General features: G+C 25.9%; 1 protein-coding gene across 3 annotated transcripts in view; it reads right to left on the bottom strand.

Annotated features, from left to right (window-relative positions):
• Positions 1-18,567, bottom strand: part of LOC136982880 (piezo-type mechanosensitive ion channel component 2-like) — a 186,569-nt gene that overhangs the window by 144,060 nt on the left and 23,942 nt on the right. The window contains exons 3-8 of one of the 3 annotated variants that reach the window (XM_067279430.1): positions 18,114-18,212; positions 17,918-18,037; positions 12,026-12,521; positions 10,072-10,228; positions 9,571-9,681; positions 755-790 (exon numbers count right to left, since the gene is read on the bottom strand). In XM_067279430.1, the coding sequence (XP_067135531.1) occupies positions 755-790; positions 9,571-9,681; positions 10,072-10,228; positions 12,026-12,521; positions 17,918-18,037; positions 18,114-18,212 (1,019 nt within the window). The remainder of the gene's footprint in view (positions 1-754; positions 791-9,570; positions 9,682-10,071; positions 10,229-12,025; positions 12,522-17,917; positions 18,038-18,113; positions 18,213-18,567) is intronic. The other 2 variants (XM_067279431.1, XM_067279432.1) reach the window with 2 other exon arrangements.

The raw sequence follows: 18,567 nt of genomic DNA on the forward strand, positions 1-18,567 counted from the left end.
GCTTTGTTAGAGTAAAAAGTAATTATATAAATTTTATTTTAAATACGTATTTACTTATAATAATAATATACTACATATACTACATACCTTAAAAACTGTGTCTATTCTCTGTTATAATTAGTAATTATATATATAAATTTTTAACAAATAGCATTATTTAATATTAAAGTTAATTTAGAAAATAAATAAATTTAACAAAATATATTTATATAGATTGATAAATAGATAAAGAAAATTTCCATACTTTAGAATGATTAAGTTTATATTTCAGAATTAATTTTGCATAGTTCCATGCTTTTTTAAAACAAATTTACCATTTATTTAGACAATTATTCATTTAATGCAACAATTAGAAGCAAGAAAATTAATGTTATATTAATAGAAATTAGTAAAATATTGATTTTAAAATGTTAAATTTCATTATCATGCAAAGCAAGATGTTTTAGTGAGGCTAAACTATCATTTCATAAACAAAAAAAAATAGACTGTCTCATTAAATGAATTTAGCTTTTATTTCAAGGCAAATTGTTTTTCCAAGACAGATTAATATGTAAAAAAACTTTAATAATTTTACTCAATGTAGCCATACAATATTAATAGAACATGCAAAATTGAAATACTGATGACTGATAATATTGTACATTTATTTTAAGGGGAAAATGTTAACAAAGTTTGCTAAATAAATACTTAATATGAATGAATTAGTTTCCTAAATTATGTGATAATTCTTTAAAAAAAAAAATATTGTACATACTAGCGTATGTTCATCATATTGCCTCATGTCATCTTGCTATTTTGTGCAATCCCAGGGAGCAGAAAGCAGGTGCAGGGAACAAATTTATCAGCAGAAACAAACCAAGGGTTAGATGGGGGTAGAAAAGAAATAAACAGAAAAGCTTATGCAAATCATATAATAGTTTTACTTTATCTTTGCTTAACTTCTTAATTAGATATTCATTAGGTTTTAAGGTTTTAAATATTTTTTTTGTCTCAAATTTAAGATTTTTCTTAATTTTTCTCTAATTATTTTAATTTATAAATTTTTGAAAAAATTTAATAGTATTTATCAAATTTTAATCTTGTGTTCTTTTTATAATTTCTAAAACTTTTTAATGATAAAAAAAATTAATCTTGTAAAATGTGTACGTACTAATAATATGAAGTAAATATAACTTACAATGCAATATTATATAAATTAATTATGGTTTAATAATCAATTAATGTTTATAATTCAGGAACAAACAATTTTATTAAATTTTATAGTTCAGTTACAATTATTAGCTTTTAATCAAAGTTTACATTAATGGGGAAAAAGTTAAAGTCACTATTTTTTATTTTTCAGGAAATAATGTTAATGTTAATGAAAATATATATTTGTATTGTGCATGAATTTGAATACTGAATTTGATTAAATCTTTCTCAATAGAAATTATTTGTTCTCACAATACTAACCAGCAACAATTTTCCATATATCGAATATTGATAGTAAAAGGTTAAAGAGTAATAAATAAAAATGAAAAGAAAATTCTGAATTAAATCCTTGATAATAACTAATGTATGGAAGTATATAATAATTAATACTGCCATAAAAAATGTTTGGTTCTTGATTAAGTCAGTTAAATTGCAAATTTGCACATTTTCAAATGTTTCAGAATTTTCTAAAAAAGCCCCATTCTGTAACTACAGATTTAAAAATTTTTCAAAACATTAAAAACTCATGTCAATTCCAGTCTTGTACTGTAACTATAAAAACACAGGATCAATTAGAATTTTTTTAAGTTTGAAGTTTTTATTTAATTTATTACTGTAACTATATTTTAAGTATGTTTTCTTTTACTCTTTTATTCAATTTCAGTAATTAATTTTTTCTACACATTTTTAAAAATAGGAATAAGCATTTTCTGAAGAAAACAAAAATATATGTATATTGACTTTAATTTATCATTAAAGCTGCTTTTGTTCATTTGAATTTCTTAATGTAGTTGATTGAATGATTATTAGTTATTTAATAACGAATTTTATGATTAATTATTAAAGCTATATAAAATTAAAAAAAGAAAAAGGAAGCAATATACTTTGATTTATTAGAATATTTTATAAATATCGATATAAATCACAAATGGAATATAGTGTTATTTACACACGTTGGTCTTCTAATAAACATCTCCAAGTCACTTTCATTAATATGTGTTTTAAGCTTAACTTAATATATTTTAATTTAGTTAATCAATAGTGATTGATAATAGGGTTACCATAACAGTTAAAGGCAAAATACATACAGATTAGCATTAAAAGTACTCAGACAGTGAAGCAAAATAAAAGAAATTTATTCATTTTTCTCAAACTAATAAATGTAGACATATAATACAAAGTTTCAATTTACACTTTCCTATGGGACACAGAATGCAATTTTAAATATAAGAAAATTATTTTACCACTTAAACAACAAGTACTATCTTATTAAAAAAAAATTGTTATAATGAATGCAGACATGTCCTCTATGCAACAGAGCTATTACATTTGCTTATATAATGTTGCCACCTAGCCAACAAATACAATAATCATCATCAAAAATTTAGCACCTTTTGTCAGATTTAAATCCAAGTGATTATGATTTAACTATTAACTGCACAATCAGTTAAAAAGTATAGGCTGTTTGTTTATTTTTTCTAAGTATTGTATGGACACAGACAGAGCCTTTAAAGTATGGACTGTCCATACTAAATACAGACATATGGTAACCCTATTGATAGCATCCAAGTTTTATTATTCCCTATTGATACAAAAAATATCTGTTCCGCTGACAAATCCAGAAAGTTCTTATAGAGAAAGATAAGAGAGAAAGATTTAATTATGATATTTTATTAATAAAAAGATTCACAAACACCAGGAAAACAATCATTCAAACCTATCTAAACATCATACCGCAACATACTGTAATCTTTGTGTGGAACTGATTTTTTTTTATTGTAAATTATTCTTTATTTAATTTATTATTAATTTACTTTAGCTTTGTTAAAAATTTGAGATTAGAATTATAATCGTGAACAGAGTTGCTCAAACTCTGAAAAAAGTTAACTTCATTTTCACATTTGGGGCAATAATAGCATGAACCAGTGATGAAATTAAACATGAATAAACATTACATCATCAACTGCCGTAAATAATCGGGTTATAATAATGGTTTAATATTATCAGGTTTGATGAGTGGTTATGAATAAACATACAACTTATTGTTATATATTAGTAGTATGTATTTATTGTCCATTACACTATTACATTTAATATTCAATTGTTAAACTGTGCAATTAGCAAGTGTAGCTGTTTGGACTTAGTAAGAAAAAAATTTTCTTAACATACAGTAGAGCGTCGAAAACTGGCGTCAATTGGGGACTGGGGTTGTTCCAATTAGTCGTCTGTTCCAATTTCCGACTTTGTACGAAAAAATATATTAACCTGTCCGATGTTCAAATTTTTCTCCGTTGCGTATCGCTTCCTGTTGAATTTTTCTCTGTTGCGTGTCGCTTCGTGTTGAATTTTTGTCGATTTTAAGCCTAACGAAAATTTTTATAATAATAATCGAGGCTATTGTATCGTTAAAAATTATTTCTTTATTTTGTACAAACAAAATAAATATATTAAAGAATATAAAAAACATGAAAATTATACTTTAGAAGTAAATTTAGTATCAAAAACGTTCGATTCAGCACGACACAGTCCGACTGAAAATCATTCCAATTTCCGGCCATTTCAATTACCGACGTTCCAATTAACGACGCTCTACTGTATTAGTGTTAGCTATCCTTGATCACAGGGTTTTAAATCAGAGATTGCTGTCCTCAAAAAATGTATGATTTTATTGCTGTATGCCAAGAAAGCAAATAAATGATGATACAAACTTGCACAAATCATATAATGATAAAGATTTTGTCGTCAATAAAAAAATGCATCTGCAGATTATGTCACTATGAACAATAGAGAGAAAATTATGGTATTTGTTCAAAATTAATGTTTTATAGAAATTATTTTCCCCCTTTATTACAGAAAATCTTTAATAAGAAAAACAAGAGGGGGAAGAGAAAAATTTGTTTATTTTTAAATTCTTCAATTTTGTATTATGGCTTATGTACTGTATACCTTACATAGATAAAATTAAATAAATAAAATATAAATTTTAATTTAAAAAATTAAAAACTGTATTGTTTAATTTGAATTTTAACATAATATGGATAAAATCTAATTATTAAAAATATTGCTTAAAAAGTGAATTTCTAAAAAGTAATTAGAAATAGTCTAATTACTTATAATCTATATTAACATTTCAATTAAGAAGTTAAGCAAAATTCATTGAAAGCAATAATAAAATGGCAAATGAAATCATACGTAAACAAGCAGTAATTAATATAGAATTACTAATCGTTTAATAAATAATTTATTTTTCATGCTAATGTACAAAATTGTAATTCTAAAATTAAAAATTTAATTAAATTTAATATTTTATTAAAAACAATAAAATGAATATAAAAATAATAAATAAAAGGATACTTCTAACTAAATTAAAAATACAATAAATTAGATTAATTTTATTTTTCATCAAATTATTAAAATTAATAAATTTTTTCAGATAAAATTTTTAAAGTTTGAAATCTGTAAACATTGATATAATTTTAAATTTTATGTCTTAAGAAGTAATTTTATGTGTAAGAAGTAATTGTACCTGTAATTTATAATTTTCAGTATTTGTTTAAAAAAAACACAATATTTAAAAAAAATCAACATATTAATTCACAAAAATTCAATTATTAAATGCATATACTGAGTAACATAATAATTCAGTCACATTACAAAAAGAAACTAATTATTTTGTTTATTAAATTTGTAATTAAGAATATTAATAATGGTAGCAATGACTGTTTTTAGGCATTCTAATTAATGATAAAACTTTTAAAGCAATGTAAAATTAATTACTATGTTAATATATAATTATATGCGAAAAATGTAAGTATTAGCATTAAATAACTCTAAAATTGCCTGGAAAAAACATTCAATAATAATTTTAGAGAGAAAATTATATTATGAGAGTTAAACTGAAAGTAAATAAGTAACATCATACTTTATTTTTCTAAATTATTGAATTTTATCTATTATAAACAATTAAAAATAATGGTTTTAAAATAATTAGTAGTTATTTTAAAAACATTATCTTTTAATTGCTTAGATTTATTATATCAGAGTATTTAATATAACAAATCTGAACAGTTAAAACAAACTATTTCTTGTCAGTTTTAATTTTATAATTTTCTATCATATAGTTATTATATTGGCTTAAGAATTTGTGGAGTGATGATAAAAGATGAAAATGTTGGATAAGCTTAGTTTTTGATTTATTTTAATATCACCACAAATTAAATTCATTAGTAACAATTATAGTTTATCTGATGAGAAACCTTTCATTTGGAGAGTATTTTCATTCAAATTTACAGTTTCATTTTATAGATTATTCTGAATTTGGAGCACTAATGTGAGCAAATTATAGAACTGGCCTCAGGTTAACCTATTATAGGTAAACTTTGAATCACAACAGTTGACCAGGATATATGTGGACAAGAACATGATATTTCATCTTAAATTAGCCATAAAAATTTTGGAAGTCTAAATGAGATTCAAATATGTATTCTCATAATGGCCATATGAGTATCCAAACTAATTACAAAAGATGGCTTTCTAATTTTTGCACAATCAATTATAATCTTTTACCAAATATGCAAGGTAATCTTTTTATCAAGCTGAACATTATAAAATTATTTATAAATTTTCAATAAATAAATGCAAATAATTATTATTAAAGAAATTTTATGCTATTATCATTATCTAATTAGCTATTTCATTCATAATTTTAAAAAGCAATAATATATATATTCCAAGTAAGATCTTTTCATCAATCAGACCATTGACAATATTAACTCATTCATTAAAAATTTGCTAGTGATAGTACTAATTACAAATAATTGCATTAAAAGCAGAAATAATAGGTGATATTCAAATTAAGGTGCCATTTTGCAGTAATAGAATTATGTCCATTGGAACATAAATGTGCAAATAACAAAATAAAAGTCAGAATGTTCTGATGTTTAATCTATGAAATATTGTTTTGCTCGGGAAATTCTGTTCATCTTCCCACAAATAGAATCGTGGAGATGTGAATGCAACCCCATCCATCTAATGAGTTACTAAGGTCAATAAATGCAATTCAATCATTCGAACAAAAAAAAAATTTGTCTTTACACTGTAGCATATCTGATTCGAAAAATTATCTACTGTAGTTTGTGATCATCATTACTATTTCTGTTCCATTTATTATTCTACTTTTTAGCATCAATCTATTCACATATAAAACTCCTCAATTACTTATTAACTGACAACCTGCCAATCGTGCATAATATTACGAAATCTTGTGCCAGTTTCAAGCAAAATGCTTCTAAAGTATAAATTTCTAGATGATCATAATAAAATCTTTTCATTTAAGGAATCATTTGTATTGTGCATTATAAAGTTATATATTACAAATGCTTTTTTCCTTAGAGAATAGGGAAGGCATTAAAATAGATTCAATAAATTTTGTTAAAATTAAAATGTTAGTATCTAAAAATTTTTTGACAACTCAGATATTTCTTTATTAATAAGAAATTAAATCCAAATCTATAGTGCAACTGAAATAAAAAACAAAATGTTTAATAATTAAATAAAGTAAAATGCATTCTCTTCTTAAATATTAAATGCTATATATAATCTTTTTAAATATTTGAAGCTACTTGTCATTCTTTATTTAGAAATTCTATCTTTTGAATAATTTAACACATACAAAAATCAGTACAAAGTTCACATCTATACTATCTTATAAAAAGTAACAGTAAGTTAAAATGAAAACAAGAGATTTTTAAAATTAATCTTGAATTTTTATTAATCTGAATAGTATTGCAATGCTCTTTCTAATTGCTGAGAAAAATTACAATTAATAATAATAAATATTATTATGAGATTTGTGAATTATTTGTGTTTGTTTATTAGTGAACTTAAAAGCTTGTGCTTAAAAGATGGCAAATCAAATCAAATAATTTGAAATAAAGGTTTAATAATATAAAAACGTACTGATATAATGTCATAACTTAGAAATAATAAATCAATAAATCATAAGAACTCATTCATTTCTCAAAATTCATTTCATGCTGCAGTTTATCTTAATGATAATATTAATCAGTTTTACATAGTAAATTAAATATCAATGTTTCCAGTTAATATTTGTATATACTTCCAGTTTTGAAGATAATAAAATTTTCTAATGTCAAAACAATTATTATATATAGAACCGAAAGTAATTTTTTTTTCTTTCAAGCAGGACTCATAAGCAGTTTTTAAAAAATTCAGAAAATGGCATTCAATCTTATGAATGAAAATTTTTGAATTTCATTGACAGACTTTTTTATCCTGCCTGCAAACTACATGAATTTGTTTGGAGAAAATATACGGTAATTACAAATTTTTAGTTGAAATTTGCAACAAATGTTGCTTTATATTCACAATTTTTTTTTCTTGTAATAAGAAAAATGTGCACTTTCTTATAATCATCATTACAGTAGAAAATTAAAAAGGCCATTGTAAACTTAAGATAATGTAACTTTTTCACTCATCTAAAAAAGTATCATTATTGAATAAACATTTTAACATATAAATTTTTTAGTTAAAATATGGTTATTTACTTTATACTTTCATCATATCTTAGTAAATGCAATGAACTTTCATTCAAAATATTTGCATTTTACCTTTATTAGTACTAAATAAATTAGTTACTTTAATATAAGCAAACTCTTTTTACAATATCAATTTTTGAAACTGAAGATGGCAAAAATGTGAATTTGTTTTTTTACTTTTATTAATTCTATTAAATTACTTCAAAAAATATTTTTTAGAAGTATAAAAAAATGTGATTATTATTATCATTATAGTTAAAAAATATTTTTTTAAATTTTAATAAATTATGTTTTAATTTTAAAGTTTGATTAATCTGTTGGCATCCAAATTTTAAGAAAAAAAAAATCATATTAGAATTTATTTATAAATTATATTTTTACTGATAATGTATCACTTTAAATTTGTTAATAAATTTTATCTGGATGTTTCAGATAGAAACTTTGAGTGGTATTCAAAATAAATATCAAGTTTATCTCTTTCTTGTAAATTTATTAGAGAATCAAAAATTTCTTTTCATTAATTATTAAATTATTTTATTAAAATTCAATAAATTTGTCATAAACAAAGCAGAAAAATATTCCTAACAACATTAATTTGGATATCTGAATTTCAAGACTATTACAAAATATGCATATCCAAAATTTGATCCAAGGTATCCATTTTGATGATATTTTCATACAGAAACGAATCTAGTGTGATAATTCAAAACCACAATTATGTAAATATTTATTTTGTAATTTTGATGTTTAAGCCTGTCCTTTCCTTTCCATTTATTAAGTTGGTACTTAACTCTGCGTATCATTTCTAGTTGCATGAATGGTAATTGAACAATCTAAAATAACAGATTTGTGGAAGCTATACAATTGTTGGGTCAGGATGTTCCTATCAGGTCTTTAGGAGACGAAGCTTAGCAAAAGTGTGTCAGCAGAGAATGAATTTTGATGAAAGACTGAACAAAAGAGGACAATATGTCTCCATTTAAGATTATACAAAAAAATTGAAAACTGAAAAAAGTTTTTTGTTTTATTGTGACTTGACTTCAAGAAGTTTTTGGAACAAACATTCTATTGTTGTTTGTATGTGTTAGAGTTCCAATAGTCACTGAAGGATACGATGAATAACAGATATGGATCTAGCACATGTAATCGGGTATTATGTGTAGTTAAGTGAAACTGAAATGAAAAGAAAGAAGGATAAACTCAGATTGAATCATTTTATCATTGTAACTGTTTGCAATTGTCCTGAATTCTTATTATTTTTTTTTTCCTTTCCTCTTCTTTAGTATTTTAGATACACTAAGATAGTTATTAAAATTGATGTTAATGCAACTTTGTGCTCATCCTCTATATAAGACATTTTTATCCATATACAAATTCTTGTGAAAGTATATCATAGTTTAAACTTTCTTCTGTGCATATGTTGTATCTCATTATATAATACTATTACACAAGATCAATTATTAGCAATCAGGATTTAATTTTTATAATTCTCTTGGCATGCATAAGAATAATCAATGGAAAAATTCTGAGTCTTCTGATAAAATAATATGAGCAATTTTTATGCTCAAACATATAGATAGAAAATTTCCATAGAAAACCTATATAAATATCTATAGCTATATAAGCATAAGATTATATCATAGGGGTCTTACAGATGTATTTCTGAATGTCAACAGATTAATCAAATTCTTTTCTTTCAATTTTACTTTTTAAATTGGTTGTATTAATAATTTTATTAAAATATAATAAAAAATTAATTGAAATAATATTTTTCTAACAAAATGAACAATGGTTAGCAAAGATTAGATTAGTTTCTACATACACTTGCTGCCCTATCTCTTTTATGTATACGACGTCGTAATAAACTGCTAGTAGATCTTTGAGAATCACCTCGTGCTACCGCATTCTCCACTTTATGTATTTCCTCTCTTACCTGAACAAATAAAATCTCTGAAAACTGGATACAAAATATCAGACAGAAAATAATGAGGCAGAACTTAAAAGATAATAATAATTTATAGGAATAAAAGTTATGTATTTAATTAGTTTTTCTTTGCTTTCAACATGTTATTTCTTTAATAAAATATAATTTTAATATAAGTAATTTTATATCAGTAAATTCTTCTTTATATGTTTGGATTATTTTAAAAATTTCTTATTTTTCTGTTAATATTTGCATGCAAATTCATGCTTTTTACTAAACAAAACCACAATTATCATGCAAAATGTTTATATTTTTTAAATATGTTTTATTTATATTTTTATATTTTAAAAATTTTGATAATTTCTATTCTTAATTAAAATTAAATCGCAAATAACTTACTGGACAAATCACTTTATAACGTAACATCGTTGCTAATAAAAAATACAATCCCATAATAAAAAATGGACTGACATACATTGTCCAATTTAAATGACGAAAATTTAAAACTCGTGCACTGGTACAATTTGAATTAACCAAACCAGATAATCCAAACAATCTGAAAATACATATTAATTTAAATAATTAATTATTAAAAGCAATTTAAAAAATAATGATCCAATGGTTCTCAACTTTTCTGAGCTAATGGCACCCTTCCATAATTTCAAAGTTTTGGTGTTAACAAGAAAATAAAAATGATCATATCCTGTCATTCGATTAAAAAAACTGTACTTTTAGATCTGATACATTAATTATGAAGTATCAAATATGATCTATTACAGTAATTATAAATAAATACAAAATTACAAATTTAGCACAATCAACAGAAATTACATTGAAATTTTTTAATAGGATATTTGAGTTTTTATTTTGTTTTGTCATTTCATTCAGATTAGGTCTTCCATGTACTATGTAACTTTTACAAAATTAAAAGTTACAAATCTGAAACAGAAAAGCATCAAATCTACTATGCTTTTTATATTTTTAAATTTTAATAAAATGAATGTTATATCATACTGATTATAGATAATGATTAAAATTTCATTAAGCATCAATTAAATTATTTAATAATTGCAGTAAATATAATGTTATTAATTACTTCATATGTCAGTTTGTATTTCTTTTACATATAGTACAATAATTTTGTTTATGACTAATATAACTATAAATTAAGTGTATTAAAACAGTCATATGTAATAGCCATTCATAAAAGCCATTTTTATTGCACTTGCCTACTTTGAGCTGATTTTCTTTACAAAATCAGCTCCCTCTTATCAGGGAGTTCTAAATAAATGCAAACAAAAATATTTTCAAAATATTCTAATTTTCATACATATAAATAAGCATATTTTGTTATATGAAGTTAATAATAACTATATCATTTCTTTATTTATTTTTGTTGTGCTTTTTACTTTGTACTTAAATTTTTAATTTGTATGCATAAATTCAAAATTTGTTTTAAATCTTTTAATTTCAAATTTATAATTAATTAAAAACTGTACTTTATTTATTGCAAAAATATATTAAAATGGCAATAAAAAGTACCAGAAACTAATAAACATATTTAAAAAATAATTTTTAAGATAAAAATTGTGTAGTCTAAAATTCACACAATTTAAAAACATTCTAGAATTTTATTAATAGAAATACAGTAAAGCATCAAAAATCTAGACATTGGAAATTTGAATTCTGCCACCAAAAAATACATATTAATTTACACATATATTTGAAAATATGTTTGGGCTCTTTGTCCCAATTAGTCCAGATTTCTAACACTTCACTGTATAACAGAGAACCATTACAGTTGTCATCAACACTGTTCTTGCTTTGATTATCTGTTGTAAATAATGTAAAAATAACAATGAGATATCAATGTTGTTTCTTCTGATGTCAGATATGACACTCTTATTTATTTAATAAAAAATTATGTAATTAATCCTTTTATCAAGATGTAAATTGACAAGTGAAACTAATAATATCAGTGCAAGAAAAATGTAATACAAGATGTTTATTAAACAATATAAAATCATAACCATAAAATTGTAAACTGACCAAGTAACACTTGTGAATGTTGCTTTAGAGAAGAACTAACATGTTAATTGTGCTAAGGCATAAGTGTCACTTATATGCATTTACTGCAAAGATGCAAGAATATGTACAAACAAGATATGACATTACTGAATGACAGTTCTTTTTATTTAAAATTGTAAAATATAAAAAAATACTAACAAAAATGATCATTTTTAGATTAGTTTTTTGAATTGTTGGTTGCTGTAGGAAGTTTGTGACATATCAGTTGAGAACCATTGAATTAATCAACTTCTAAATTAAACATAACTAAATAATATTTTCCTACCTTGCATAAAGACTTTGGTGTGGAATTAACTGCTGTGCAAAATCAAACTGATATATATATATAATTGTGAAGTGAGTAGCACAATAAATAAGAAGTGGTACTTTGCTAATAGCATATCTATGACCCAATTTTAAATTACATGCTATCCATGAACATATTGCAAGAAATGCTACAAAATATACTGAAGAGAAAATAGAAGGTTGAAGAATACCAGCTCCAGCCATGAATATAAGAACTAATGTTTCGCCTAATAATAAAAAAAATTCTGAAGTGCGCTTTTTCCTTTGTAATGTTGGTTTTAGAGTAGCGGCATCCATTTGTTCTTGACCTTCACATGGTGTTGAAACATCTTGAAGTTTTTCACATGTTACTAAAACAGCAACTGAACAAAAAAATACTAAAAAATCTAATCCAACTAAACGAATAGCTTGCAAAACTTCTATACTATCTAATCTATTCAACCCTATTAATCCATATAGATGACCATCCCAATTACCTGTAAGAATTAAAATCATTTAAATATTTCTAATATAAAATGTATCAATAAGCTATATTTACTTTTATTTATATTAATATCATTAAACAACAAAAAATATAAAAATATATAAAGGATTCAATTAACTAGCTAAAATACTGAGACAAAGATTAAATATTCTAATATAAATAACAAGTAAAATATTTCAAATAAGATAAATTTAATTAACAATATTGTTTATAATAAAATATAATGCTTCTTACAACTATTAATTATATTTATATTAAATATTTATTCAGTGAAGAAGGCACTAGAAAGAAATATGATTATAGTAGAAGAAACATATTTTTTAAAAAATAGGGATGTTTGAGATACTGGGCTATGTTCAATAATGTGGAATGCTAAATGAGAAATCTAATTAGCTAGAACAATTGTTATGAATATCTTTGAATAGTGCACAATCTATGAATCAAATTGTGTTAAAAATGGCAGAACACACAAATGATTGTCTATTCTGTCTGTGATATATTCTCCTCTTTATTTATTGTAATCATAGTTTTGTGATTGTTAAAATAAATACAGTAAGACCCCGTTTAATGCGGAGGATGCATTCCTAGACGACAAAGCACTAAACGAAACAGCATTAAACAAAGTCATTTTAACATAGAGTAAATAGGGATAGGGGAACACGCGACCAAAAATAAACAAATTTTACTTTAATTTTAAGTTATTTTTATATTAAATTGTATAATAATATATGTTAAATAACACATAAACATATGCACAAAGAAATGTAAAGTTCATTTTTTGTGATGAAGGTCCTGACTTTTCTAAAATTCTTGTTTTTTTTGCAATAAAGTCGTGTGAAGTTTCATTTGTTTTTTCGCTTTTTTCTTTCCTTAAGCAAATGTTGGTAGCAGAAGATTGCATCCAAAACGTCTCGTTTTGCTTTTGCACTCCTTTCAAAATCTGGATCATTCGCTACAATTTGATCAATGATTTCAGTTATCATTACCAACTTTTACTAAGGAAATCTGTAGAGAAATTCTTTGGGTTCTTTGTTTTCAGAAATCTCTATTTTCCAGTTCTTCATGAATTCCTTGTTCTGCCAGTTCTTGAAGGCCATCATTGGCAAGACTATCACTGGAAACCTATGGTAACTCCTCAATATCCTGCTTGTCTACATCTTCTAGTCCTGCTGTATCAATTAGGTTGACTTTGGTCAACTTAACGATACAGTGATAGACTCTTCTCATTGAGAATTCTTGGATACCTTCAGCCATAACTTCTTCCACATTTTGTTCATGCATTTATCAGTTAATTCTTGCCAAGCAAAACCAATATTGCCTATGGCATCCATGATGTTATATTTTTCCAAAATTGCACCAAACAAACATAGATTTGAAGAAAGTACACCTTTTTGCCACCTTTTGCTGATCGGATCATGTTTGTAAATAATCGCATTATATATGAATCAATAAAATGTCACAATAATTTAAATCAGCGTAAATTTTGCGCTTTTTTTTAGGCTTTGAGCAGACTGTGTTATATTGAATCAGCATTAAACAAGGCAGCATTAAGTGAGGTCTTACTGTATATATAAACTAGTCTATATGTCTTATAAATGACAATGATGCAACAGAAAAAGATGACATTGCCAGTTATAACTTAGCATTCACTATTAAGAACTCTCGATCAATATTTTGTTAGAAATAAGTTCAGGATCTTAGCATAATTAGTGAGTAAGAATTTTGCATCACTAAACACAGCAGCTTATAGTTTTTTACTACATTATTTTTCATTTTGAGTCCAATTTAAAAGAAAAGTTCATAATATAGATATGCTACTACAAGAACTTTATTTTATGATATATGTATCATCAAAAAAAATTAAGTATAAAATATTATCATTATTTACTTATCAGGAAAATATATTAGTAAAATTCAACTACTCAAAATTCGGTATAGGAAATCCATGCAGCAGTCTAAGAAATGGATGAAATTTACTGACATCATTGCCCCTCAAAGCCGATAAGTCTAAAGACATTGTTCTTACGTATAGGTCTACATATTGAAGTGGCATCCAGGAATATATAACAGTGGCACCCACTGTTCCCTGACAGCTTCCTCCAAAAGTCCCAGTCCAAGGAAATTTGATTTTCCAATGCTTTACGAGCATGCCTCCTTCATCTTCGTAATGTTACATTCACTGTCCCTGCCATACCTTGTATCTTCACATTCATGAAAATGCATTAAGCCTGGCACACAACTTCAACCAACTGTGGATAAATCTTCATCATATACCATATGCTTCAAAAAAATAATAAACAATTACATTTTAGACAACCTTCCTATATATATATATATATATATACCTGTAAACCAACACCAACATAATGGAGTTAATCAAATGCCTCAAGGATCTCACAATCCAAGGCCCAGTATATGTTATGGTTTCTTTATTCTTCCATCCACATTGAACCCTGCTTTTGTTCTCTGCATAAATTCCTTCTTAGTAGCATTCAGGACTCAGCTAAGAATCACCTTAATATCCTAGAACTTGCCAATCTCTTACGCCATGCTTCTATTTTGCTTTCAAGGGTATGACTTTTCGGCAAGGTAGGGGTGTACCTTTGGGCAGCCCCCTCTCAGGCACCCTTTGAAAAATAGTCATTTGGCAACTCAAGATCTCTGTTCTGCCTGTCTTCAACCATCACATTTTCTTATATGCACATTATGTCAACAATATTCTTATCTTGTGGTAAAAAAATCCTGTATTCAAGATTTCTTGCAAATAATCAACACCAATCCCTACAGCCTTTGTCTCCCCCTGGAATAGGATAACAAGCAAGAAGTTCATTTCCTTGATCTGTAGCTTACCTTAACCAATAGAAACATCTCAACTAAAGTCAGCCATGTTAAAGAAAAAAAGGAATATGAGAAGGGGTAAAGATGAAAATCTGATGGTGTATAGGCTTCCTGCAGACTTCAGTGGCCTAATTTGTTGACCCTTCACCCATTCCTCTGATATTCAAGGCAGGGATAAGAAATTTCAATCTATCACTCAGTATGCCAGGCAACATGCAGTGCCATCTTTAGAACGTAAGGGGCCCTGGGCCAGAAGAATGTTGAGGCCCCCTATGAAGAAACAGAATCAATACTAGATTACAGACCTAGGGGTTGCTGGTGTAGCTAGCACGGGTGAGACCAGTTACAGATATCATGCTGTCACCCTTTTAACATATCCCAGAAAATCTGTTGACCTTATTTTTTTTTTAGCCAGTGAGATTTTTCACCCTGTACTCAAAACTTCACACTATGTGTTGGAGGAGTAATTTCAATTGTATTATTAATGGTTTCTTCATTTCAAGTAACCTATTTGTTTTCTTTGTAACTTTATTACTTTCGGATTCAGGGGCCCTGAGGTCATAGCCATGTTGCCAGTGCCGTCTTTAGGAAAGAGCCCCATAGGCCCTCCCCTAAGACGACACTGGCAACATGGTTACTCTCCAAACACCATCAAAGGTCTAATTCATTGTCATTCCTTCTCCACCTCCATCATATCTAACAATCACTTCCATGAAACCATATACAAAGCTATTACATACAGAAAACTGGTCACCCAGTATAAAAATTGCTGGAAAAAATAACTTTCAATTAGCTTTCAGAAGTCCCTCAGTTTTCACCCTCTTCCATAACGCTAGACAATTCAGATATGCACCTCAAATCTGGTATATACTGTATACTATCCCTGTTACAGATCACAAAGCCAACCAAAACTTAGAATACGTGGGTGCTACAGAGTGACCTTTAAACATTGCCTCAAAGAACATCAAACTTCCATCATAAAAGGGCTGGCTAGCAACCTTTGCTCTGACATGACATAGATGTACAGTACATTTCAATCAAGCACACCTCTTACATAGCACTTCCTTCAAAGGACAGCTTATTAAATTTGATATTTAGAACAATTAGAAATTTACAAAGCTGTGAGAAAAATGCAGCTATCAACTTTACATACATATATAACTCCTCCCTCCTGTGTGGAAGTTGATCTACAAAGTTTAATTTTACAACCTTCTCTCTCTCTCATGTCACCCCTCTTTTAACACATGGACGGTAATCATCTATTCCTAGTAACTTTTCTGCTTTAACAGCTCATTTGAACTGTGAAAGTCAATTAGTCTGACATTTTCCATTAAATATGATAAAAACATATGCTTTCTTGTAGTTTCTTCTTGCTGGATCTTGGTTATTTGTGCAGTATTTATATTAGTAAAATGGAATTAGGTTACTTCAAATATCAAATGAACAGCCAGATTCCTTTATTATAAGACAAAATAATTACAAAGTAATTTGGTAAGAGATAGATGATTAGGCTGCCCAGCAGCATAACTAAGGAGGGATGAGAGTGGGCATATAATCTGGGTTCTAACCTTGGAGGCACCAAAATGAGTCATGGAATAAAAAGCCCATAAGTTTTTTCATAATTAACATAGAATCAGGGATGCCATATATAAGGTTTGCATTGTGTACCAAAACTGCCTCAGGGCCATGCTGAACAGCTTTTTTAAAAAAATTTTTTTTAATTAAAAAAAACAACAATCAAAAGAATATTTAAAATTTTAAAAAATATAAAAACTTTAAAGTTAAAAATATTAAATCAACCATTGTTTTTACCAGTTGTATAAACACCCAACACTGGATTGTCAAGGTTTTCCGTGGAAGAAAGAATCATTGTTTTTTCATCCATAACTGCATTTAAACAAAGACAAAGGCAATACTTTGATATTTAGATGCTAGTATTTATTATTACTATGCATTTCAGGTGTAATCTAATCTTTTTACACCCCTCTTCAGGTAATACAAAAACGTTTTTGAAAAAAACAAAAGTTAGTTTATACATTTTCCATAATCCATTAATAACAATGATTCGTCGATTATGGAAAATTTATAATTAACTAGTTTTTCCAAAAACGTTTTTGTATTGCCTGAAGAGGGGTATAAAAAAATTAAATTACACCCGAAATACATAGTAATAATAAATACTAGCATTTAAATATCTCAGTATTGGCTTTGTCTCTGATTAAATGCTGTTACGGACGGTTGATTTAATCTTTTTAACCTTAAACTTTTTATATTTTTAAAAATTTTAAAAATAAACCGCACCATTAATATATTTACTTATATATTTAAGTATGTAAGACAAAGGAATATTTATATTCAATTAATCAAGATACTGAAAGAACAACTGTATGTACAAAATAAAGCAATTGACATAAGATCCCCTAAGATAATTAGAATCTGGGGAACCTATGAGACTTTTCCATGTTCCTCAGATGTATAATCCAAATATAAAAAATTTTTTAAATAAAATTTAAAATAATAAACAACAAATCAATATAAATTTAAACTTACAATAATTTATAAATGAGCCATAGGAACCCAAACTAAGTAAAACAATTTGAAAAGTAACTTGTGCAATACAGAATATAGCACTTATTCCTATTACAGATTTTAAATAACGACCAGTGTGACCTGCAAATATAAAATGCATATTATTAAAAATATGTAATTTTTTTTATTTTGTATAAAATTTTTTATTTGTACTAACCTGTTACTACAGAATTAGAAGATGGCCTAGGTAGCAAAGGTGCTACCAATAGCAAGATGAGATACACAAATGAAAATGCATTAAATCGAAATATCACAGCTAATGAGAAAAAAATAATATGCATTAATAATACAAAGTAAAATTTTTATACTAAACAAATTAATGTAATTTAAAAGATAAAATTTTATAATGTGTTAGATTTTAAATTACCATTAATATTAACTATACTTATTTTATAATTATAAAAAATATTTTAATGCAAAATTTACAACTCATTTATCAAAATTTGTCTAAAAACGTTACTTTAAAATGTACTATCATAAATAAAAATATATTATTACTACATCAATATAACAAAGTAACTGTAGAATGTCAATGTAATTTCTGTGTAACTTTGAAAATTTATTGCTAAATATAAATAATTATTTAGATGATTACACTGAAATCTGTGCCA

This window comes from Centruroides vittatus, unplaced genomic scaffold, assembly GCF_030686945.1.
Source record: "Centruroides vittatus isolate TY-2023 unplaced genomic scaffold, ASM3068694v2 contig_874, whole genome shotgun sequence".
Classification (NCBI taxonomy): Eukaryota; Metazoa; Arthropoda; class Arachnida; order Scorpiones; family Buthidae; genus Centruroides; species Centruroides vittatus.